The 25,757-nt window shown below is 53.8% G+C and overlaps 1 protein-coding gene across 3 annotated transcripts in view; it reads left to right on the top strand.

The window, feature by feature from the left end:
* The first annotated feature begins 657 nt into the window (after nucleotides 1-657).
* The window catches only part of PLCG1 (phospholipase C gamma 1), a 38,802-nt gene continuing 13,702 nt past the window's right edge, over nucleotides 658-25,757 (top strand). For 2 of the 3 annotated variants that reach the window (XM_049869976.1, XM_049869975.1), the window contains exons 1-5: nucleotides 658-717; nucleotides 1,232-1,558; nucleotides 23,139-23,291; nucleotides 23,402-23,495; nucleotides 23,661-23,708. In XM_049869976.1, the coding sequence (XP_049725933.1) occupies nucleotides 1,342-1,558; nucleotides 23,139-23,291; nucleotides 23,402-23,495; nucleotides 23,661-23,708 (512 nt within the window). In that variant the 5' untranslated portion in view covers nucleotides 658-717; nucleotides 1,232-1,341. Of the gene's footprint in view, nucleotides 718-1,231; nucleotides 1,559-21,848; nucleotides 22,433-23,138; nucleotides 23,292-23,401; nucleotides 23,496-23,660; nucleotides 23,709-25,757 lie in introns of those variants that run through there. The other variant, XM_049869977.1, reaches the window with a different exon arrangement.

Here is a 25,757-nt window from a genome sequence, read left to right as displayed (position 1 = left end):
GAAGGTGAGGTGCCTGTGTTGAGAGATGTGGGGCAGGCAGTGGGATGCTTGGCCCTGGAGAGCAGCAGAGATACAGATTTGATGTCACGGTGTCTGGGTGGTGGTTGGAGCCCTGGGAAAAGTCAGGTACCTTGGGAACTGACTCAGACTTGAGCCTACAGAAAGAGAAGCTTCTGAGGCCAACAGGGAGCAGCTAGAGAGGGAGGTGGAAAACGAGTAGAGTCCGGCGGGAAGGCCAGAGCTCAGGCAGGACCTGGGCCCTCGCCCTGACTCTGACCGGGGACCTGTCCCGCTGGGACGGAGCGGGGGGTAGGACGAGCTGTAGTCGTTGAGGGACAGACGCAGGCCTCTGGACAGTGCGGCCGCGGGACCACAGGCCCTGCCGGGGATGCTAGGCCCGGGGGACTTGTCCAAATGGGGGTACCCTTGAGCGCCACACTGGCCGCAGGGGCGGGACAGATGTGGGACTGCCGGTCTTAACAGCGGCCTGCGGACCAGCCCCGCGCGGACAGAGGGGAGGGGGCGGGACATGCCTGCTGTCCATCAGTGCCTGCCGGCCAATCTGCAGGCGGCTCCGCCCCGCCCCCCCGGGAGGGCGCGCGGAGAACCCGCCTCCGCCGCCGTCGCCGCCGCCGCCGCCGCCGCCGCCGCCGCCGCCGCCGCGGGTGTAAGGCGGCCCGGCTTGGCCTGGCTCCCTCCGCCGGGCAGCCCGCCCAGGTAACTGGGCTAGGCCGGGCGGGCCGGGGGGCGCTCGACATCCCCACAGCTCTAACGCGGCGTCGCGCGGGCGGTGCTTGGGGCGCGGGGGTGGGGCGCGGGGCTGAGGAAAGGGCTGCGGTTGGGCCTGTGCGGGACAGCGGGCTGGGCGGCCTCCCGCGCGGGTGCGACTGACGGCCGGCGCGGGGCCTGCAGCCTGTGGGCGGGGCCGCCAGCGTGCCGGGGCCGGCCGCGGCGGGCAGGCTGTGTCCGGCGCCGCGCGGGGCGCTCTGCGGGGCCGAGGAGCCGGCGGACTGACGGGGGGCGGCGCGCGCCCCCGCGGCCCTCGAGCCCCGCCCCCGCCTGGGGCCTGCCCGGGGGTCGCGGGGCGCAGGCGCGGCGGGCGGGGGTCCTCCCCACGGGCGCGCGGGCGCCTTTGTTCCCGGCGCGCGGGCGGGGCGGGGCCTGCACGAGCCGCCCCGCCCCGCCTCAGGCCCCGCCCCGCCTCCGGCCCCGCCCCCGTCTCCGCCCGCAGGAGCCTCGGGTCCCGCTCGCCGGCCGCCTCAGCCGCCTCGGCCGCCGCCACCTCCGGCTCCGGGCCGCCGGGCCTGCGCCGCCGCCGCCGCCGCCCCCAGAGCCGGAGCCATGGCCGGCGTCGCGTCCCCCTGCGCCAATGGCTGCGGGCCCGGCGCGCCCTCGGACGCCGAGGTGCTGCACCTCTGCCGCAGCCTCGAGGTGGGCACCGTCATGACTTTGTTCTACTCCAAGAAGTCGCAGCGGCCGGAGCGGAAGACTTTCCAGGTCAAGCTGGAGACGCGGCAGATCACGTGGAGCCGCGGCGCGGACAAGATCGAGGGGGCCAGTAAGTGCGCCCCCTCCCCGGCCCGGCGCGCGCGGGGTGGCCAGGTCCGGCCCGGCCCCGCGCGCCCCGACGCAGCTCGCGGGACTCGGGCAAACTTTCGGGCCTTCCTCCAGCCCCCGCCCCGCCCCCGCCCCCGCCGCGTCTCCGGTGGTCACCGGGGGCGGGGGGCATCCGGGCCTCGGTCACCTGACAGGACACCCCCTCCCCCAGCTGGGGGGAGTGTTCCAGGCTCTTTGCCCGGAGGCCTAAAAATCCTAGCGAGTCGCAGCCCAGCGGCGCAGGCAGCGGGCCCCCCAGCCCAGGGGGGCGGTGTTGGCGCAGCGAGGGGCGGCAAGGCGGCGTCCCCCACCCCGCGGAAAACCTGGGACCCGAGCAGACGGTCACCGCCCACCACTCTCTCCAGAAAGAGCGGGCTTTAGGAAACTCTCTGGGCCCTCTGGCTGGGCTCTTGTTTGAAAGAGGCACCGTGGGGTTCCTTAAGTAGAACTTCTGCAGATGTTGGGGTCGGCCTGGTTGGGGGGCAGAGCCAGGCCTACTCATCACCCTCTTGGGAAGAGGGAGGAAGGTGGTCTTGTTTGGTTTGAAAACGCCTGAGAGAAGTCCGTGGCCGCTCTTTTCTGCTGGTTCTTTTGTCCTGAAGCTGAGTTTTGGAGGCTTGTGTGGGTCAGTAGAACCCACTGCCAGGACACAGACTTTTGGTAAAGGGGCCAGTTTCCCTTGCCCTTGGGAGCACGTTCCCTGAGTGCAGTGGTGTCAGGTACTCATCTCAGTAGTGCTCAGCCAGGTTGGGAACTAGCCCTTTGTGTCACTCATCCTGTGTCCGGTGGAAGCAGGGAACGGGGAAGGGCTACTCTTGGTTTCCTGCCTCTTTGCCATCCTTAAACCTGGGCTTGGCTCCTTTTCATCAGGTCTCTGGTGAGAGGAGGGAGGTGGGGGATTTCGAGAAACCCCACATCTTTCAGAGTGTTACCCCACTTAACGGGTGCCCGTGCACACTCAGCTCAGCCCTCCATTCCCCCGCCTCCAAGTGTGAAGAGATGATGTGTCTACAACTGTAGACCGTGGGTTGCTTCCTGCCAGGACCCCCCAGAGGCTGTTGTTGGAGAGATCGGGGCTCAAAACTAAGTCCGGGTGGAGGAAGGGGTCAGGAAGTGACACCCCCAAGGGAGGCCCTGATAGATCTTCTGAGTATGGTGTACATGCGTTTAGATGTTTTAGGAGATTGGGAGGAAGGAAAGTGTGGTGACGGAGCCAACCTCAACTAAAAACTCCAGATCTGACATAGCCGTTTGAACTAAGAAGTGGTGGCCTCTTCCCTTATGCCTCCATCTGCCCTGTCAGCCATTGGGAACTCTTTTTTTTTTTTTTTTTTTTTAATGATTTGGAAGACTAGATTCCAAAGTGGAGGAAGGACAGACACAGCAAAGAACAGGGATAGCCCTGGGAACATCCCTCAGGCATCAGACTCCATGCTTCTGTGATGTTCCCTGTGCTGTGTTGAATTGGTGGCACTGGCTGGAGGTTCCCAGGTAGAGATCTCCTGGGTAACAGGCTGCATTTTAAACCATACGAGTGACCAGCGGGCAGTTAAATGTAGCAGAGTGATTGCAATGCCCGGTTTGAAGCTCAAAGCTAGTTTTGCGTTCCCCTGCCAGTTACCTTCTCTGAGCCTTAGTTTCCTCATCTGTAAAAAGGGAGATAGCAATATGTCCATCGTATATGGTTTCTCTGGAATTAAATGAGATAATTGATTTAAAACATCTAGCACAGTGCCTGACACATTGTAACTGTAGTAAATGTGAGTTGTTACTAATAACAATAACAATAATAGTCTACACTGTCCTCCCAGGTTCTGGGAGGTAGAGTATGGATGCAAGAGAGCCTGAGGGTGCAGGAAGGGAGGATGGGGGACCAAGTTCACATTTCCCCTAAATCGCTACCCTGAAAAACGGAGGAAATGACTTTGTTTTGCCCCAACCCACCCACCCACTCACCTACTACAAAGAACAGTGTTTCTGTAGGAAAGTATTTGGAGTTTTGCACATCTGACTACTGGGTGTGACTTTCTTGTTTGTAAATTGGGGCCCAAACAGAAAGCAGGGGTGTGGAGGAGAGAACAGTCTAGTCCGCAGTGTCTCAGGTGCTTGGGAAATGGAGGCAGGAATGCATAGGACCTGATTGCCCCCAAGGATGGGACAGCAAGAAGTTTACAAATTCAGTGATCTCATCAGTTAGCTATGGATTTGAGAGGCCTAGAGGGTAGGTAGAGGGTGTGGACAGGCCCAGTCCCTTTTATTTTGGGGCCACAGATTGATGGAGTCTGGGTAAAAAGGCAAGTAGAGGCTTGCAGGGAGTTTAAGACTTTGCGAAGGGAATCTCGCACCAAAACCCTGCCACACTTCTACCCATTCCTGGGCTCACCTTGATGGTGGGTTTTGATCCCTGCAGTCTCCCTCTGTAGGCCCTGAGGGACTGTGCTGTGGTGACCAGAGGGCAGAGGAGAGCTGGACCATCACCTGGGACCCCTGCTAGCTGGTCTCTGGCCCAGGTACCTCAGTTGTCCAGCCTTTTCCTGCAGACCCTCCCAGGGTACCGTGCAGTGCCGGGAGCCTGGCCAGAGAGAAACACTTAAGCACCCTCAGGGTTCTAGTGGACCTGAGGGACAAACGGTGTGGTTTAGTGAAAGTGCAGCACACTTGTATGTGAGACCTCGTCTGTCCTAACTCTGCCTCTCACTTTACCGCTTGTGAAATGGGATTAGCACCTACTGATTTCTAGGGCACCAGTTTGGTTCAAAAGAGGAGTGGGGAAGTGCATTGGTGCTGATTGGTGTGGTGGTATGACAAGAACTAGGTCAGTGTTTGGCTTTTTATGTTACAGATACTGACATAAATGAATAAAAAGCAATTATAGACTTCCTGCTGAGTGCTTTAAAGACTTTTAGTCATGATTTTTTGGCTCATTTTCACAAGGGGCCTGAGAGATGATCAGGAATACCATCCCATTTTACAGATGAGGGAATAGGGAATACAGGGAGTGAATTAAGCCACAGGTAGTAGGGCTCGTATGTGAAAGTCTCAGCTCTCCACTTAATGGCTGGCCAGCCAGTCCCAAGACAATGCCAAGCCCTGGGGTTGTTCTCCCTGCAGGCTTCAAGCCCTAATGTTCCCTGTGGGCCCATTGCCTCTCTGAGAGGAGAAACCTTTGTGCTTGGACTAGACATGACAGGGCAAAAGCCTCCTCTGCCTTTACATCCCGAGGCAGCCTCAGCCTCTCAGCCTCTCTAGGCGTTGGCTCCATGCTTTTCCTTCTGGTGCCTTCTGAGGTGAGATGTTCAGACCTGTGTTGAGTGAGGTTGTCCAGCCAAGGGTCATTGTAGGCACAGTCACCACAGGTGATGACTCCATGGAAGAACTCTGTAAATACTGCCCAAGCACATCTGTGGTAACTTTTGAAGCCCCAGACTGTCGTCTTTGGCTGACTCTTCAGTAGGTATTCTTATGAATGCCAGGCCCTTTTAGGTAGTTAATGAAAATAACAAGTTTTTGTCCTTAGAGAAACTACAACAGACAATTAGAGTCCAGAGTGGTACCTTTGATGACATTTGTGGGCAGGTGGGAGAAGAAAGCAACTAACCACCTTAAGGAGGTGATATTGGAACCAGCTGACTGGGGCTTGACTCCTGTGGCTGTAGTTATCTGGCTGGTAAGGGGAGAGGACTGGCTGGGAGGAGCAGACCCCAAGGAGCCTGAGGGTCCTTTTCTGTGGGGACCAGGCCAGGTATGATGAAGGGTTTTCTTTTTACTGGCTGATTGTTCCCAGCGGGGAAAGGGGCCAAGAGCACATGTCCGGATCTCCAGAGCTGACCATCCCTGCCTGTGTTTCCTGTCTGACTGTAGTTTTTCCAGGGAAGTCAGGCCTCTTGTGTTTCCTCAGCATCCCAGGCTTTCCCCAACACGTGGACCAGCCCTGTCAAGCCTCCCCATCCAGCTGTGGCTCTCTTTTTCCTGTGAACCTAGGAAAAGGGTCTGCTTCACAGATGGCTAGAGTAGCTGAGCACACTCAGCCTTAGGATCCACACCTCCAGCTTCTCCCAGGACTCTGTGTGTGTGTATGTGTACACATGTATGTACTTATGTACGCAGATGCCCAAAACTCTGACAGACTCGAGTCACAGTTTAGAGATCTTGGCCTCTCATCTTGCCTTGGGCAGCACCTTGGAAAGAGAGGCATTTATTTGTCCAATAAATATTTATTGAATACCTCCTGTTGTTTGCCCAATGCTAGGCACTGAGGGTTCAAAAGATGATTTTAAGGCAGGGCCAATGCTCTTGAGGACTTCCAGGTTTTTGCAGGGGACAGACGTGGAAACATGTAATTATAACCTTGTGTACTGTGAACCGTAATAAAGGCCATACCTAGAGCTCTGTGAGCGCCGAGGTCCTAGCTCTGCTTAGTGAGAGGAGAGTGCCAGAAGAGGTGACCTTGCAGCTGGCCTTAAAAGATTGAGGAGCTTGCCTGTGCCAGGCTAAGGGACTGGGGCCCACCAGAGGTCGGGAGTGTGTTTGCTGAGGTAGAGATGAGGGTGGGCCAGTGTGCTGTCCTCAGTGCCTATACTCCATCCTATAGGCAGCGGGTGGTCACAGAGGCTGAAGCTGTTTGTCTGGGAGACCAGGTCTGGTAGATACTGGAGAGGGAGGCCAGTGAGGAACTGCAGTTTGCAGGAGAGAGATGATGTGGGGATGGAAGGGGGTGGGGCCGAGCCTGAGGGGTAAGAGTGGAGAGCTTGGCAGTTAAGCATTTGGGCGCCAGATCCAGACTGCTTGGGTTAAAGTCCTGTTTTGCAGCTTACTTGCTCTGTGACCTCGAGCATGTGACTTTACCTGTCTGGACACCTCATCTGTAGAAGGGGAATAGCAACAAATTTCATCCACTTCATGGGGTTTTTATTGGGGTTCGACGAGAATCCGCATGAAGTGCTTCGTTTAGGGTGTGGTGCAGTGCGTTTAATATGTGGGAGCTCTGACAGGGAGGAAGATGAGGATTCAGTTCACCAGGAGGCCATCCAAGGGGAAGAGAGCGAACACACCTGCTGCACGGAGGGCGCTGGGACCTAGCCAGCAAGCCCTTTGACTTGGAGCCGGGGCAGTCTGCCCATCTGTGTGGCCAGGGCTCCTTCCCACTGCTGACACTTACAGGGTGACAGGCGGCTGGAAGCACCTGCTCTGGGTGGTGACCCTGTCTGCAGGTGAAGGTAACGTAGCGGCCTCATTCTAAGTGCCTAGCCCAGAGAAGTGTTATCTGAGTGTGTTGGTGGGGAGACCGCAGTTCTTCCAGGAAGTGCTTTAATGCCACAGCCTTGGTGTGGTGGGAGTTAGTGCGGGCTGTGCTGTCCCTATCTCATATCATTCGCCGTTAACTCACAGCATCTCTTCTCACTCTGTGCCCTTTCCGTGGGACCGGGCTTCGAGAGATCAGAGATGGATAAATTGGAGGGAGGAATGAGGCCTGATATTAATGGCTAGGAGACTGATTTTTTTTTCCTCTGTTCTGTTTCTTCTCAGAACTAGAGAAGTCAGTGGAGCTTTGAGGACAGTTTTAAGAGAAACCAGTGAGTGATAGGGGAGGGGAATGTTGTGGTCTCCCTGTAGAGTATTCTGTTCAGAGCAGCAGGGTGTCCTTGCCTCACTGGGGGAAAATCTTTGAGAGCAGCATGGTAACAGATGACAAGACTCTAGGCAGAGCCAAGGTGAGGAGTGGCCTCCAGTGGCTGTTGGCCTAATAGTCCCACCCTCCCAATAATTGTAATTAGGCTGTAGTGACTGGACATTTGTGGCCAGAATTAGATTTGGGTTCAAGTCTTAGCTCTGCCTGTGACCTTTAACAAGTTACTTTAGCCTGTTTGAAACTGGTGTCAGCTGTAAAAATAATTTCTTCCTCACAGGGTTACATAGTAGTAATAATCAAACGAGATCATAGATGAGAAGTGAGAGGTTTTATGTGAAAGTGCCTAGCACAGCATTTGGTACTTGGTGGGCACTTAGTATTTGCTTCTTTTGCTTCTCACTGTAACTAGCTACAGACATCCAATTCTTCTTTCTACCACTAAGCTTGGCCAGAAGTGGCTGCTCTAAGAGCCTGGGATGGGGGTCTGTTTCCTTTGTTCCCTCCCTGAGTCTCTACGCAGAGGACTGGGACATGGAGAATGTTTACGAGGAGGGAATGATGATAAGACAAACCTGGCATTTGAATAGTACTTTAGCGTTCACAGAGCATTTTCTCATCCATTGTACTGCTTGAGCTTTGCAACAACTCCATGCATTGGGAAGGCAGGAGTTAGTATCCTTCTCTTATAGGTGAGGAAACAAGGCCCCAAGCAGAAGGTCACACAGCAAATACATGGGACCAGAGTCTAGTTTTTCTGACTTCCTGCTATTATATTTAATTTCCCACTTTGGGGAAAATGATAATAACATGGACTGTTCTATAGGACCAGAGTTCGTGGCCTTTTTTTTTTTTTCTTGTAATGTGGACAGAGATATCAAGTCTCTGCTCTCAGGTCAGATGTATTTGGCCACCCCGGGTGTTTCTCTGTGGACGAGATGGACTCGTTGCCTCCATTCTGAAGCGTGCTGTGTCTTCATCCTCACCACAACATCCCCTTTGAGATACTTGGCTTACCCAGACCTTTCCCACACATATAGGGAGTGAAGCTAGCAGCTCATTGGAGGCTGGGGTTGTACAGAAGTGTCATACCCTCCTGACTTGCTCTTACTGGTTGGTTCACAGTGACAAGTCTACCTGAGCCTTGTGGAAGAATATGGGAAGGTGGAGCTCTGTGTGGCGGATGCTCCAAGAAGGGCCCTTCCAGGGTCCACTTACTACAAACCCAAGAGCATGCATTCATTCCCATGTGTTCCTTCATTCATCCCACATTTGGTGTGGGACTGGCAACTGTGTGTCAGGCACACTGAGCTGGAAGTAATTGCTCCTCTGACTTGTTCAAGGTGACTGACGGATCTCTAGCCTGACGTGCTCTCCGTATTTCCCAAAAACAAAACCAAACCACTTTCTTGGGACTCTGTGACCCACCAAACAAGCAAGACACCACTTAAGCCTCTCGAGCTTTGGATGATGCTGGCATTTGCTAATGGTGCCAAGCACTGTGTGGTCCAGTACTGGCACAGATGGAACAGTGAGTGGATCAGGTACAGTTATGGAACATAAAGGTTAGGGTCAACACAGCCAAAAAGGCATAGACAGCCAGATAAATCGATAATTACAGGATATGGTGAGTGCTGTGAAGGAAACAAGCAAGAGGTTATTGTCAGGATAGGTGAGGGTATGCTTGAGAACAAACAACTCCCACGTCTCAGGAGCTGACAGCAACGTAGGTTTATTTCTCCCTTATGGTACTTACTGGTCACACCATTGCCCCTTGAGAGTAGCCTCAGTGGCTCTAGGTCAACTCTCTGGTAACAGATCCTGGACACTGGCTGGAGAGGGGTTGGAAGCATGAGGTTGGGAAGGAAGGAATTTTTATGACTTGGGCATGGAGTGGGTGAGTTTGCTCTGCTGTTGTGGTAGAGTAGACTGATGCCTACGTGAGTCAAGAGGCTGTCTTGGCTGGGGTCTTTGCAATCGGCCCCTTTGTATTCAGACTTTGAGCTGTTATAACTGTGCCCTTACCTAATTGTCATCTCCCAACCTTAGCCTCAACACACATGCCCCTATTTGAGCTACACCGAGCCTGGTCTGTATGGCCACAGCTTCCTGCTCTCACCCCAGGCACAGAACCTCTCACTGCTTCTCATCACAGCTGCTCCACAGAGCTCCTTTGTTGGGTATGCTGAGCCTCTAGAGCGAGTAGTGAATGGGAACACCTGGAGGGTCTCCAGGGCATGCTCTCAGCCCCCAGAGCATAGAGAAAGAAGTGTGGGAGGGGATGGTCCTAAAACACTGGGGTTGGTGAAGAGGCAGTGGCGACAGTGGAATTGGTTGCTTTGGGAAGGCCATGGTCCCAAGAGATGGGGCAGAGAGAGTCTTCCATTAGTAATGGCTCAGCACTTAGCAATTTCCCACCCCTCCTTGCAAGGCTAGTTCCTTTGGAGGTGGTGCTTGGCTTACCTTTGAGAAGCTACCATGGCTGTGTGCCCAGGCACAAGTATTAGCTCTCACTCCACTCCTCATCTCCTAGGAACTGGGCCCATCCTGGGGGAAGCAGGGAGGGGCTGCTTTTTATAGCGCCATGTAGGCTTTGTGTATAGGCTCTGCTGCTTCCTTCCGGCCCTTACCAGGTTGGCGGGTGGCCCTGGCTCAACAAGGCTCAGGATGCAGAGTAAATGGGGCAGGGCTTTTGCCTACAGAAGACTGGCATCTCCTTTATTAAGCTCAGGACTGGCGCAGAGGAGGCTGGGGTGGGGAAGCAAGAAAAGGGCATGACCTAGTCCTCAGTCCTGGGCAGCTTGTGATCTGGAACATGCAGAAAACTGTGGAAGCCCAGGGCTAGTGGGAGACAGTGGCAGCTAAAGCACTGTGGACTGAGCCCAAGGGCCCAGACAGAATCAACTTCCTTTCTGCAGCAGCCAGCCCAGGCCCCTGTGGAGTCCTTCCCCCTGCTGTCTGGCATGCCAGTATTGGTTAGAGGATCCATATAAGGGCTGTGAGGTGCCTGGGAGCAAGGCGTGGGCAAGGTAAAGAGTGGGCGGTCTGACTCCAGGCTGTGGCAGCGAACAACTGGCCAGACTGGTGAGGGGTTGGGCCCTGGTGAGTTTGACCACTTGTTTGTGTACAATCTGATTCTTTCTCTGCCCAGGTGGGCAATTCACTTTGGGGTTGGCTTCCTGTTTTCTTGGACACCTGGGGAAATGGCTAAGCTGAAATGTCCTGGGGGGAGTGGGTGTTTAGGGGATGCCCTTAGGTCACAGTGGCCTTGGCTTGGCCCTTCCTGTGGTGGGAGTAGGATGTTGACCACACCGGAGCTCTGGCTGTGTAGGTGTGAGTGTGTGGTGGGGGAATTCTAACTATGTCAGACTGAGTGCCTTCAGCTTAGTCCCAGAAAGTGTGGGCCTGAATTCATGGGGTGACGAGCCCTAGGAAGGATGGGAGGAGGGCCTTTGTTGGACACAGGTCCCACAGGTTCCTCAGCCTACTTGGAGGTAGGAGGTTGGTTAAGGGGTACAGCTCAATTCCTTCAGCCGGGAAGTAGGGTAGGGACGGGGCAGAGAGTGATAGGACCTCTTGGAGGCTCTGCAGACACTGTTGTTCCTGATGGCCCTTCAGCTTTTGGGAGTCAGGTCTCTTCTTACCCTAGTCACTTCCCCCACTCAGTACTGAATTGAGTATAATGTGCCTGTGTTAGCTGGCTGGTTCCTAACCAGGACCGTGGTCTTTCTTGGAAGTTCTTAGCATGTCCACCAAGGAGGTTAGAAGAGGTAGCATGTGTCACTTTGTCAGGGAATTTGCTGAGGGCCTCTTGAAGCCAGCAGTGAAATACAGAGAGTATTCCCTCCAGTGTCCAGTGAGAACAGAACGCCTGATGCCAGGACTGCTTCTCAGAGGATGGCCCACCCTGAAAGGATGAGGCTGTGTACAAGCTGGGGTGCAGGGCTACAGGGAGACAGCTATCCTAGGATGTGTGCTAATGAGGGGTGGGGTGAGAAGCTGTCTAGAGGGTAGAAATAGGGAATTAAAATCAGGAGAGGAAATCCCAAGGTAACCATCTCTCTGAATAAATCTGTTGCCGTCGAGTCAGTTTTGATTCATAGTGACCCTGTAGGACAGAGTAGAACTTCTCCATAGGGTTTCCAAGGAGCGGCTGGTGGATTTGAACTGCCACCCTTCTGGTCAGCAGCCAAGCCCTAAACCAGTATGCCACCAGGGCTCTCTTAGTAGGGGAGGTGATTTGTAAGAATGGAATTGCTTCCTGGGGAGGCATCCAGTGAGTTCCCTGTCCCCTTGGAGTGAAATCAGAGACTAGGTTGCTCGCTGAGGCCTTGCTTCCCCAGGAAGTAGAAGGGACAAGGAAAGTGGCTTGGTGTGGACTGGCATGGCCCAAAGGGAGTGTGGCCATAGTCTGGGTAAAGTGGCTCTAAAGCTGGAGAGCCTAGTGGGGACTGCAGAAGAGGAGTGTCTAAGCGAGTAGACCTCTGGCTTTATAGCTTCCCTCAGCTATTTAGAACTTCTCCCAACCTCATAGTTGAGGTTTACTCTGTACTGAGGGTTTAAGGGCTGGCTCTACACCTTCCTCCATGGTAGCCATAACGCAGAAGCCAGAGCTGGGGCGGCGAGATGGCAGGCGGCTGGGGAGTTCTGCCAGGGAAGGCCTTTACTCCCCCCCTTTACCATTTGCCTTCCCCATTACGGCCTCTGCCACTCTCAGCACCCCCATCACAAACCCCTGTTGCTCCTCGTGAAGGAGGTCCCAGATTTGTCTGTCTTCTCCTGATTCATTCCATTTCCCGTGCCATGTAGGGGTGCCCTGCGGGGACCAGGACTGCAGGGACCAGGTAGAGCCCTCATGTTTCTAGCGAGCAGGAGCAGGTTGGGCAGCAGTGACTCTCACTGTATTTCTCTCTTTCTGTGAATACTGAAATTCCTGCCAGGCACTGCGGCCTTGAAGACGAGGGCATGGGACATGCTCTGAAGGAGCTTACAATCTAGTGGAGACGAGAGACTGTCAACCTTGACAGACACTTCAGTTACTACTGTAATGAGTGCTGCAAAGCAGCAGTGCACTGCGCAACCTAGAATTCTTTCCGTCTTCACCCTGTATGTGCTGGTCCTACCTGGCCACTTTGGGCAGATGTCCTGAGGCAGTGCAGGGCAGTGGTTAGACAGTCTCAGCTTTGAAACATTGTTGGCTCTGCCACTCACAGCTCCCACTTTGGGGGAGTTAATTAACCTCTCTGCAGTTTCCTCACTTGTGAAATGAGAATCCTTATCCTACTTCAGGAGCCCTGGTGGCGCAGTGGTTAAGCACTCAGCCAGGGCTTCGAACCAGTTTGATCCAGTCCTAACCCCTGCTGAGAATTTGCGTTTCCATCCCAGATATACTGAATCAAAATTCACATTTTATTTATTTTAATTAAATAAAGCACATATTTACCAATTTAATCTATTACCAAAATACAGTATTTAATTTTTTATAAATCAGATCACTAAAGAAGTTCACAAAGGAATCTTATGATGAATTATTTTTTAACATGATAAACACCCTCTAGTGTATTCCTTCTGTACATTATGGGAGTAGATTTGTAAGTGTATAGTGAGTTCTCAGGAGCCCTGATGGCATAGTGGTTAAGCTCTCAGCTGCTAGCCAAAAGGTCAGTGGTTTGCACCCACCAACCGCCCCTTGGGAGAAAGACGTGGCAGTGTGCTTCCATAAAGATTAAAAAACCCAGTGCCGTCGAGTCGATTCCGACTCATAGCGACCCCATAGGATGGAGTAGAACTGCCCCATAGAGTTTCCAAGGAGCGCCTGGCAGATTCAAACTGCTGACCCTTTGGCTAGCAGCCGTAGCACTTAACCACTACGTGACCAGGGTTTCCCCATAAAGATTACAGCCTTGGCAACTGTGGGGCAGTTTTACCCTGTCCTATAGGGTCGCCATGAGGCGGAATGGACTCGACAGCAGTGGGCTTGGTTTTTGGAATTCCACTTTATATTGTTATTTGTAAGAATGAAATGAGATAATCTTATCAAGAACTTAACACAATGTCTGGGTAAAGTAAATGTGCAAGAAAGCAAAGGTGGAGACACCCAGCGCCACTGCTCCTGTTCCTCATGCCCCGTCCAGCAGAGGTGACTTGACCTAGTTGTCTGTGCTTCTCAGCTTCTTGCCGTGTTTGTCTGAGGACCATTTTAACATTATCTAGCATGATGTGCATATCCTACATTCAGGCTCCTTGAGGTGCTTGTATTCCAAGTAACTAACCTAATGTACTTCAGGTGCTTCACATAATGTCCCACATACTGGTGCTCAGTAAATATGGTTAAATGTGATAATAAGTAAAGCCAGTAGGGCTTGTTGAAGGATTAGATTGGGAGGGCATGAGAGAAAAAGGGGTGTTAAGAATGATCCCAAAGTATGTAGTTTTTGCACCTGTTTGGATGGTGATGCTACTGGCTGATGGAAGGGGTGTGGCAGGCGGCCTGGGTTTTGGTGAGGAAACATAATGTGTTTGGTTTTGAGAGGTCGAGCTGGAGGTGTTACTGAGATGGACAGGTAGGGATGGCACATAGGCGGTTAGATTTAAGGGTCTAAAGCATAGAGGAGGGGAGTGGTCTAGGCTGGAGATGTGCCATTGAATTATCTGTACATGGGAGGCAGTTAAAGCTGTGGGCATGGGTGACACTGACGAGGGAGAAAGTAGAGCATCAGGAGAGGAGAGGACCTTGGCCTGAGCCCTGACGAAGGCCAGTATTTAATGGGAATAGGCCTACAGCCAAAGAGGAAGAAGGGAAACCAGGAGAGGTTGTAGGGGAAAGTCAAGGAAAAAGAGATTCAAGCAGGAGGGAGAATGTGGTTCCCTGTGTTTATTCCTGCTGAGGAGTCAGGAAAGGGGGGGATAGAAAAGTGACATGCTTAGTACTCTGGTTTTCCAAGTAGCCTGAATATGCTATGGCAGACATTTTATGGGGCCTTTTGCGACTCTGGGCAGCCCTGGCACCTCGCTTTGGAGGGCCCACAGCCTCTTTTCTGTAGCCAAGGACCGGGCAGACACAGGCCATCCAGAAAGAACATGGGCAGCATCACCTGCAGAGGAAAGAGCACACTGGCCCCCCACCCAGGCCAACCTATGGGCTGATTGGGGAGTCATCTCGGCTTGGACAAAAAATAAGTGGGGAAAGCCACCTCTTCCTGCTGTTGTTTTCTCTTGTTAAAGTTTGGACTCCTTACTTGGTGATCAAGGCTGGTGTAGGGACGTCTTCCCTTCCCTCTCCTCCATGAAACTCTGAACTCCCTGTCCCCTGAACACAACACTTTCCTGCGTCAAAACCTCAGCTTCTCTAACCCCCTCTGCCCGGCATGCACAGGTCAGTCCCCAAGACCTGCTTCTACGAAGCAATCTAAGACTTTGAAAGGCAACTGCCGCTTTCCCTACTACACACTCTCAGCACCACAGCCATCTCCCTGTTGTTCCACTCTTTGCATGACCTCATGGTTATCTGCTTCCCCATCTGTTTCCTCCCTCAAAAAAAAAACAGGGGTTTTCTCAGGGGCAGGAACTCAAATGCCTTATTGATCTCTATTTACCCAGGACCCGCCCAGGGCCTGACATGGAGTAGATGCCTAATAAATGTTTGATCAAAAGATGAAATGAATGAGTAAACCTAATAGATAACTGCTGAGCTCTCTTCCGGCTGTGAGTTCTCTGGGTGGGGCCTCTCTTCATCTCCTTCCTTTGGGGCCTCAGGCATGCAGTCTCACCTCTGGAACGGGTGGGATTAGACTTGTGTCGCAGGTAGGAGGCCTGCCTGGGCAGTGTGAAGGCTTCCTGGGGCTGCCCTGCTTCTCTGTATATCCAGTGTCGTGGGGGTGGTGGTTGCTGTGGGAATACCACAGAAAGTCCCATTTCTGCCCTGAAATCACCGTGTGACCATGATAAGACCCTTTAAGGCTTTGAACCGCCATTTCTTGATTGCTCCAAAGAAGAGATTCATCTAGAATCTAGACTCCAGATGATTCATGTACTGGCCACAATTTGTTGTAGCTGTGACCCAAAGCAGTTAGTAGTGTAGGGGTATAGGGTTCCAATTAGGGAGACCCCACAGGCCTCCATCCAGCTGTCTGAATGGCCTTTTCCTGTTGACCCAGGTGGGAGAGGGGCCGGATGCTGAGTCAGGCCTGGGCTGCTCTGCTCCGTCAAGTCTTTGGGGGAACAGTGACCTTTCAAAGCCCCAGCTGGGAGCAGAGCCCTGGGCTCTGCCCATGTGGGTATAATTTGGACTCTAGGGTTTCCCTCTCTGTGCTTTGTGAAGTGGGCACTGGACCTTTCTCCCCACTTCCTGCTCTGGTTTAAAGACAGCTGCACAGGAATGGGGAGGTGAGTAAGCCTCAGCCTAGCCTTTTCCTTGCTCTGTGACCCTGGAAATCTCTGAGCCTGGTTCTTCATCTGTAAAATGCATTTGCTTAGCTACCCACCCCTCAGATTTACCTTCCTTTGGTGGGAACTGGTGCCCTGGTGGTACAGTGGTTAAGAGCTCAGCTGCTAACCAAAAGATCAGCAGTTCAAATCCACCAGCCACTCCTTGGAAATCCTATGGGGCAGTTCTGCTCTGTCCTGTAGGGTCGCTATGGGTCGGAATTGACTTGAAGGCAACGGGTTATGGGGTTTTTTTTTGGTGGGAGCTGGGAGGCACTCAGGGAAAACACCCCCCATCAGATCTGGGACTGTTTCTGTTGGGAGGTAGGAGTGGGAATGGGAGGCTGAGGGAAACTCACGTCCCTTCCAGAGGCTGCAGGCATTAGGTAGCCAGCTTGAGAGCTGGTGGGCCGTCTGATGCCCCTGGCTGCTGCTGCCTTAGATTCCCTTCCCAACTGTGCCCAGGTTCCTTCCTTGACCTTCAGGCCACCTCCGTCCTTCCCTTCAGAGCTGTGAAAGTCCTGTCACAGCTGTTGTGTGCCTCACAGGCGCGGGAGTTACAGGTGCAGAGGCCCCTCCCAGGTGCCGGTGCCTGTGGCCTCTGGCTCGCCATGAAGGGGATCTGCAGTGCAGTGCCTGCTGCACCCCACAGCTGGGCAGGAACGTGGGTCAGGGCAGCAGAGGTACCAGCTGGGAATTGGCCAAATGGCAGTGGCTTCCCCTTGTGCAGCTCCCTTTGTCGATTTGTCAGCATCCTTTGGTGAGAAGCCTTAGCTCAGTTTACACTCCCCCAGGCCCTGAGTGTGCTGTGTCTTTGGAGGGTGATGAGGCATTGGCTGACTTGAGGGGCGAGGGAACTGGGAGTGGCCCATCTGTTTGCCCAGGCTGTATATGGGGAGAGTGATTGATGAGAGCTTTCTGGGACAATCCATACCCCTCTTCTGACCCCTGGGACTCCCTCTCTTGAATCTCTTGGTGGCTTTGGCTCAGGGAACCCTCAGCAACACTGTCTCTTACTGTTCTGCTTTTCCCAAAGCTCCATTAGCGCCCCATGGTTCTCACTGGCTGCAGGGTCCCTCTCAGTGTTTCCAGACTGCACTAGCCCCCAGGAGCCACACCCCTCGGCTGTGCCTGGTCCCTCGTTGTCCCCACAGTCACTTCACTGACACACTGCATTGCATGTTTGTTGTAGCTCCTTGGCCTTTGTTGCCCACCATACCACCTCTTCCAGGAAGCCATGGGGGGCCCTTGCTGCATCTGTTAGATAATCAGCTCTGGAGTCTAACTTTCACGTGTTCCTTCCTGCTCTTAAGCACTGCGTGAACATACTGAGGCCTTCCCAGGGCCTGGGTTTGTGTGGTCTGGTGGGGAATGAAGAGAAGGCACAAGAGTGGCCTTTTCCTTGGGGGAGCTCACAGGCCTGTGGCCTAGACACCAGGAGGGACTAGGAGGTGATAAGAGCAGGCTGTGAAGGAGGCTTACCTGAGGAGGTGGGACTAGCATGTGCAAAGGCTCAGAGGTAGGAAGGAGCGCTGTGAGACATTGGGAGCCTGGGGGCTGTCTCTTGTTGCCTTGACTTGGAGCCTCCTGAGGAGGGATGGGCCTCCCCACCTTCCTCCAGTTCCTCCCCAGGGCTGGGCGCACAGGCCTTGAGGGGACCTGGGGATCCACACCCACAGGCGGGAAGAGTGAACACCCAGAGAGGGGAAGGGTCCTGCCCAGGTAATAATCACTAAAGAGCTTTCATATTTATCATAAGTTGTAATTTCTTTAAGTTGGAAATTTTATTTACATGCATGTTTAAATGGATGGTTTCTGCTACACTTAGATCAATTAACTTAAGCACTCTGTAAAGGGAAGATTCTCTCTTAAGGGAAGTATTTCAGTGAAAGCACGTTTCACATCCAGAATTTGTGGTTTGTGCCATTTCCTTCTATTTTGTTGTTGTTCTGGTTTTCTTGGCAGTTTGCAGCCACATCTTCATCGTTTTTAGGCATCTCCACCATAGTCCTATGTAGGAGATGCCAGGGTGGTGAGCCCCACTTTGCAAATGAGGGAAATGGGGCAGGGAGATGGGCCCATGCCTCCTGACCACCTTGTGAACACTCTTGCTCATGATACCTCGCCAGACCTCCCTGCCTGATGGGTGGTTAATGGCCCTGTAGATTTGGGGAACCTCTGTCTGTAGGCCTATTGGAAAAGTGGCTTTGTTGAGGACAGGGGACACTACAACTTGGGTTCCTGGTCAGTGAGCTTGGGTCTAATTTAGAAGCTTGGATTTGGTGGTTGGGCGCCCTCCGTCCTTCCAGGGCCACGTTTAAAGCCGAGTTTCTACCACGTTTCTGCCTTCTAGGGTAGAATTTGCTGACTCTCTTGGGCCATGCTTGTTGAGGAACCCTGGAAGAGGCTTAGTGCCTCACCCTTGCCACCCCCTTTCTGTTCCCTCGGATTCCTGCTGTCCTAGGACTCTGCTTGGTCAACAGGAACGCGACCTTGTGCACACCGCTGCATGGCCCTGCAGGCTGGTAGTCCCTGTGCACCAGGAGGAAGAGAGCTGGTGGCAGGCCTGGGGCTTGGCCTGATCTCTGGGAGAGGGTGGGGAGTAGGATTCTGAGACAGGAAGCAGCCCTACCTTCAGAGGAGCCAAGCATACAGATGGGTCCTCTTTGGTCTTTGTCCTCTCCCTCTTTCCCAGGCTCCAGACTGGCTGCCCGCCACTTAGCTTGTCCCCTTGTCAGCACCCCCTCCTCTCCCCACCCAAGAGATTGGGTGTTGTCCTAGGGGTGGGGGCATGCTCTCCCTCAAAGTCACATTCTAAGCTGGCTCTAAGAGCGGCAACAATATCCATTGTTGGTATCTAGCTTGCCACAGATGAGGAAACTGAAGCTCTTAAAGGGAAAGTGACTGCCTGAGGTCACATTGCTGATATGTCCAAAAGGCAATTGCTCTCCTGACCAAGACACTCCTCTTTTGAGTTGTATCTAGTTTCTGTTGCCTCAGGCAAGGACTCTAACCCTGGGTTAAGAAAAAAGAGAAGGAAGGGGAGAAAAGAGATGCCAGGGCTCTGTTGGGGCAAACTGAGACCTAGGAGAGGTAAAGCTCGGCAACAGCTGCCTCAGGCCAAGGAAAAGAATCCCAGCAGCTGTTTGTCCAGCTCATAAAGGTGTCACTCAGGGATGGGGCTCTAGGTGGGAAGAGTGGGACTCTTGGGGCCCCTGAGTTCCTTCATGCTGACAGGAGAGCATGCAGACATACTGTAAGTCAGGGACTGCTTCCGGAGCCGGCAGCATCCAGCCTCTTCCAGTCACAGCACCCCAGAGGCCGACAGTCTGAGGCACGTGCTCCCCACCACCACCTCTTACATGATGGGATACGGAAATGGGAGACTAGCAGATCTGAAATCACAGAGAGGAGGTTTCACGTCCTGGCCCCAAACTTACAGTTAAGGCCTTGGACAAGTCTGTTATCCTCTCTCGTTCATCCTGGGTAAAATGAAGGCCCTAGCAGGGGTAACTCCATAAACCTTTCACATGTAGATGGACTACTACACAAAGATATGTAAGCCTTTGACGTGCAGACGGAATTACCCCACAGATAGCAGATGGGAGAGTCTGTCTTGGGCTTTGGGTTCTGTCCAGACCTCTCTGGGACCAGCGATTCTCAGCAGTACCCTCACAGCCCTGTGAGAGGAGGAATTCCTGTTTCACCGATGGGGAAACAGGCTGAAGGAGTGAGGGACTGCCCAGCCTCACGGCTTGAATTTAAGGCCCATGTGGTTCTCCTTTACTGGGCCTGGGCAGCCTTCCTGAAGGCATGGTGAGGGCCGGCTTCCGGGAAGAGCAGAGTTCCACCCGGGGTGGGGAGCAGAGCAGGGCCCCAGGATTCTGCCTAGAGCACCAGGCATGAGAAGGCCCTCAGCCCTCAGAGCTGGCATGTGATGCAAGTCCCTGCTGGCACAGGCACGGAGGGGGTCCTCATTACCCCCAAATCCCTCAAGTCTGTTTCTCCTTGAGAATTTGTGGGTGATTAAATGCCAGAGACCAGGTCCCCTTCAGTACCCCAAGTAGCTTATCCTGTTATTGTTGCTCTCAGCCATGCTTGGAATGTTTAGCACCCTTGGTTTTTCTCTACCCTTCCCCCAAACATTGTTCTCAGTGGTTCTGAGTGGTGGGGGGGGGGGTGCTGCTGGGCTCTGGGGATCGGTATAGGGTTCTGTTCTATGCCTTCAAGTAGTTCTCCCCTCCTCAAGCTCCCGGGTCCTAGAAAGGTCTCCCTGCCTGCCCTCCCTGACCCACAGCTGGTCTGACGCAGACCATACTGGGGTGGCTCAACGGGTCTCCTCCCCAACCAGGGCAGAGCTTTGCCACAGAACCATGAAGATTCCAGCACCCTTCCTCTGATGGCAGTCCCTGGGGACTGGCTTCTCTCAGGAAAGAGGACTGTTGTATTGGTTCTGGAGGCAGGAGGGTGGGGGTGGGGTTGGGAGGTAGCACAGGATGTGGCTTTCAAGAACCTCGTAGAGTGTCACATCCTGGTTGTCAGGTCCTTTTGGTCTCCTCTTGGCTTGATGAACTTTGAGGGTATTGGGGCCAGGCATGTCTCACCTTATGGGAGGAAGTACTAGGGACCAAATACGGCCAGCTGGGAGCTTGGGGAGAGTTGGGCACCTGGCCTTGAGCTGCTTGTTTGTCTACCTGGTCCCTGTCTTGGGCCTATTCTACCCCCAGACTCGTCTCAGTGGAAATGTGCCCAAGAATATAGCGCAGGCTGGATGGAAATTCAGCTTAGGCCTGCCAGCAGAGTGTGTGTGTATGTATATACACACATACACATTTACTTGCACGTATGTACTGGAGGGTGGTGAGGTGCCATAGGGCCTGGCAGCAGCCTTTGACTGACCTGCAGCTGCCTGCCAAGTGGAGCCGCATCCTGGACTCCCTCTAATGGCTAATGGGCAGCTGAGAGTGAGGGCCCAGGCCATGGACGCTGGCCCTGGCCTGTGTACATTTGTGTGTGTGCAATGCATGTGTGTCTGCCTGTTGGGGTGGGGGAGGCGTGGAAAGGGGTGGCAGTAGCCCTGCACCCGGAAAAGCATGCTGGCTTCTGTTTCAAAGGGCAGTGTGCGTGGTGGTTCTGTGGTTACTGATAGGAGCATTTCCTCCTCCTTGGAGGAAACTTCTCCAAGTTAATTTTTCCATCGTAGAAACGCTTATTGTCTCAGGTTTGGTCTTTGTGATCCAGTTCCCCCTTCTCCCCGTTTCTGCCTGAGTATAGCTCCTTGTTTTTATTCCATATCCACTCTGCTGCCCCTTTCCTACCTGTGTGCCTTCTCTTTTCATTTGTTCATTCAGTCCTCAGGTAAGCACCAGGTGAGGCCCTTCTGGCCGAGGGGAATGTACCTGCGTACCATGAGGTGCCCAGTGTATGATTATTGCAGGAGGGCACTTCTGAGTTGGGTCTTTTGGTGGGAGAAAATGGAGGCAGACTTTCCCAGGCTAGGGACCAGCATGAAATGTGGGAGACAGAAAAGCACAGGCTGCTTTGGCTTAGGTCCAGCTTAGTTTGGATGGAGCAGAGAAGATGGGAGAGCAAAAGCTGGGGAGAAGTCATTGAGCCCCCATCATGAAGGGCCTTGAAGGACCATATAAGGAATATATTTGGAGCCCTGGTGGCACAGTGGTTAAGAGCTCAGCTGCTAATCAAAAGGTTAGCAGTTCAGATCTACCAGCTGCTCCTTAGAAACCCAGTTCTACTGTGTCCTCTAGGGTCGCTATGAGTTAGAATCAACTCGACTGCAACGGGTTTGGTTTTTTGGTTTTATTCACATAGGCTGGGAGTGGGCAACCTCTGAAGGGGACTGTATGGGGTGGGGTGGGGTCAGAACTGCTTTGTAAAACTTCAGAAGGGTGAGGAAGGATGGGTGATTGGTGAAGAGAACTAAGGGGCAGGAAAGTTGGGCTGTCAGGTGGAGAACCATGCCTGAGGGTTGGCTGAGGCACAGGAGAGAAGCTCGGGTAATATTGTGGCAAGGGGGCTCGGGCTGGGGCCGGAGGTGATAGCCAGTGTTCAGGCGGGAGAGATAGGCTGTGGCTTGACTCAAAGGACAGAATAGGTATAGAGCCTGGGGGATCGGACCCCTCCCACAAGTTGGAGTGCATGTAGGGGTAGGAGGGCTACTGGGTGGGGGTTAGCCAGTTAGGGTGCTCCAAATCTTCCCAGGCCAGGGTGGGTTAGAGCATTTGAAGAGGCTCCGTAGCTGAGAGGGTGCTTAAAGAGCATCTGTGGGCTAAGCCAGGCTTCTTCCATTTGGCCTGATCCTCCCTAAATCTGCCATCTCTTTATCTGGGCTGTAAAGTCTACCCTCTGCCCAGGGTCCCTCTCCAGGCCAGGACTCAGAACCTCTGTGCCTGAGCAAACTTTGCCAAGAGGGCAGAGGAAGGGAATCAGGTTTAACAAGCTCCTGTCATGTGCCACATAGAAAGCTGGGTGCTTTTAGCTGTTATTATAACTTTTGGTCTTCCCAACAACCTCACGGTGCTATTGTTTGTTACCTCTTTTCACAGATGACAAAATGTGGTCAGTGTGGCTGTGACTCCCCTGAGGGTACACAGCTAATGCGAGCTGGAGCTGCAATGCTAACCCAGGCAGTCTGCTCCCAGAGCCCATGCATGTGATGTCTACCTGTGCCACCCTGCCTTCTAGAGAGATCAGTCAGGCCCTGTGCTTTACAGATGGTGGGACTGAGACTGTGAGAAGTCAGATGAGTCACTTAGCATCATCCCTCAAGTTAGTGGCTGAGGCAGGTTGTCTGCCGCTCAGGCCTGTGAGAGCAGGGGGAGCACACCCTTTGGTGGCTGGGATAGGGAAACTGTCCCAGGCAGAAGGGTGGGCTGGCCCAGTGAGGCTGCAGCATTTGGGCAGCCTCTGCCGCAGGAGGAACCAGGTCTCTTGCCTGAGACGTGTGGGGGCTGTCTCCAAGGAATGGCCATTTCAGGGATGTACAGCTTTCTGAGCCTGAGCCCTGTTTCCTCTCATGGATCTTGAGACCCATTGGGGCTGGCCCTGTCCCAGCCCTGCCCCTGGGACTTTATGATTTGGGTGGCATGTACTTTGTGTCAGGAAATGGTCCTCACACAACGGCCTGGAGACTTTCTCCTTCTGGGGTCTAGCTTTTCTCCAGATCAAAGTGATCAACCTATATCCTCCAAGATGGAACAGGGATGGGGAGGGGTGGTCACAGGATAGAGCTCCCCGTTCCCCCAGACAGCTCTCTCAGACCTCTGAGCCCTTAGCAATGGTCTGTCCTGAGACTCAGCCCAGTACTTTAGTGACTGCAAGCGATCCTGGCTCTGCCCTGGGATGGGGGTTTTCTTTGTGGTCCTTCACTGAGGGGGAGAGGGGAAGTGAGTGAGGAAGCCAGGCCACTCCCCATCTGGTCCTGATCTCTCTGAAACCCTTCAGCCCAATCTTGGCATCTTCACTACCTTCCTAGTTGATATCCGCGAGATCAAGGAGATCCGCCCAGGGAAGACCTCCCGGGACTTTGACCGCTATCAAGAGGACCCTGCTTTCCGGCCAGACCAGTCACACTGCTTTGTCATCCTATATGGCATGGAATTCCGCCTGAAGACTCTGAGCCTGCAAGGTGGGAGTCTGAGGGCTAGAGGAGGTGGGGGGTTTGAGGGGAATGCCTGCTGGCTGCTGGTGCAGTAGGAGGCGTGGACCTCGGCTCAGCTGGCTGCCACTTGCTTACAGCTACATCTGAGGATGAAGTGAACATGTGGATCAAGGGCTTAACTTGGCTGATGGAGGATACATTGCAGGCGGCCACACCCCTGCAGATTGAGAGGTAAGGACCACCCGTCGTGCTTAGGGTTGGGGATATCAGGGAGCATGCAGGGACTGCAGGCCTCTGTGTGCCCTGGCCCTGCCTGCTGATCTCCCCAGGCCTGACCTGTGACCCTGGCGCCTTAGCTGAAGAAGTGACCTTCACTTCAGGCTTCTCTCTATCCAGGTGGCTTCGGAAGCAGTTCTATTCAGTGGATCGGAATCGTGAGGATCGGTAGGTCCCAAGGCCCAGCTCTAGCCCAGCAGGGTGGGTAGGGGCAGCCAGAACAGGAACCAGTCCTCTGAGCAGCCGTCTGGGAGCCAGAGGACCCAGGGGACCCAAGGTCTCTACTCTGTCTCTTGACCTGATTCTGGGCAGCCCAGGGGACTCGCTCCAAATGGGGATGGAGAGGGACAGGTGGTTTTGGCACAGGTAGCTTTCTGCAGAAAGCCCTCTGGTGGCCCTGGTACCACAAGAAAGCTAGGGCAGGAGGTTTGTTGTGTGTGTCAGGAAATGGTCCTCATGGCTGTAAGATGGGTGAGCTGGTAAGAGAGGCCCAGCAACCATGTGCTGTGTCCCTGCCACTGTGGGCAGAAGCAGGAAGTGCACAGCTGGTGGGACAGGCTATGAGGCTGGAGTACGCTGACTCAGGGGATCCTACATATGAGGGCCAGGATGGGGGGAGGGGCTGTGGTGTACCAGGGGATTCCTTCAGCTCAGGGCTTTGAGGCTGTGATGTGGTAGCCAGAGGGGCTGAGGGGAGATGGGGAAGCAGCGGCCAGTTGCTAGAGACCCGCAGTTTAGACCCTGGCTTCACCTCTTGTGGTGTCCTTAGGCCTGAGACTTCACCTTTCTGTGTTTAATCTATTCACTTAGCAAATTCTCCTCAGGCATCTGGTATTAGTTAACAAAATAGAAAGTCCTGCCACATGGAGCTTACATCTAGTGGGAGGAGTTAGACGATAAATAAAATAAACGAGTAAAACTGCTATGATGGTAAAAGCCATGGAGAAGAAGAAAGCAAGGACAGGGATAGAGAGTTACAGGGTCAGGGCCTGCAGTTTTAAGTGGGCGGTCAAGGGAAGGCCTCGCTGGCAAGGTAGCATTGTGTAAAGACCTGAAGGAGCTGTGAGATGAAGTTATGGCAATAGCAGGAGGAAGAGCTTTCCAAGGCAGAGGGAACCTCCGCGGATGGAAGCAGGCCTGGTTTGTTCAGGGAGCCACATGTGCAGGGGAAGAAGAAGAGACGGTATGAGGCCTGGAGGCACTGGGGCCCAGAGCATGTGGGCGCTGTGGACTGTAGATCGTAGTAAGGGCCTCTGACTGTTGCTCTGGAAGAGATGGAAAACCATGGAGGGTTTGAACAGAGAAGCAACATGATCTGACTTAGAGTTCTGCGGGCTCACTCTGGCTGCTGTGTGGAGAACGAGGGCAAGGGCACGGTCAGGTCCGTTAGGAGGCTTGTCTCAGTGTTCCAGATGAGAGACGGAAGTGACCTGGATCAGGGTGGTAATGGCAGAGGTGGTAGGAAGTTGTTAGATTTGGGGTGTTCTGTATTTCAAAGGCAGAGCCAAATGGAATTTACTAAGAGATTGATTTTGGGGTGTGAGAGAGACGTTGAGGATGATAGTAAGCTCTTTGGCCTGAGCAACGGGGAAGATAGGAAGCCTGTGCGGGGGAGGGGGGGGGGCGGGCGGGGCACACGGGGGAAGATCAGGAGTTCAGTTATGGGCATGTTGAGTTTTAAGATGCCCATCAGGTGTCAAAGTAGAGGTGTTGAGTAGGTAGTTGGGTGAAATGAGTTAGGGGGAGAAGTTGGAGTTGGAGCTGTGAGTTGGGAGCATGTAGATAGTATTTAAAGCCATGGGGCTGGATGGGACAACCTAGGGGAATGTAGCAAGGAAAGGGAAGTGGTCCAGTGGCTGGTCCCAGGCTGCTCTGATGTGAGGGGCTGGGGAGATGAGGAGAAGGAGACTGGAAGTAGCAGCTCCTGAGGGAAGAGGAGACATGGAGTGAGCAGAGTTCTGGAAGCCCAGGGAAAAACATGTTTCCGGGAGAGGGAGTGACCACCCGTGCCAGATGTTGTGATGAAGACTGAGAGTTGACCCTCGGGTTTGACAGTGTGGAGGTTGTTGGTGCTTGAGAAGAGCAATGTTGGGGTAGTGAGTTTGAGGCCCTGGCTCACCCCAGGCAGTGAATGGAGTACATAGAGGCCTCTTCCCAGGAGTCTTGCTGTGAAGGGGAGCAGAGAAATGGGGTAGTTGCTGGAGAGGTAAGTGGGGG

The sequence above is a fragment of the Elephas maximus genome, chromosome 25 (genome assembly GCF_024166365.1).
Source record: "Elephas maximus indicus isolate mEleMax1 chromosome 25, mEleMax1 primary haplotype, whole genome shotgun sequence".
Lineage (NCBI taxonomy): Eukaryota > Metazoa > Chordata > Mammalia > Proboscidea > Elephantidae > Elephas > Elephas maximus.
This window is presented reverse-complemented; position numbering and strand designations above follow the sequence as displayed.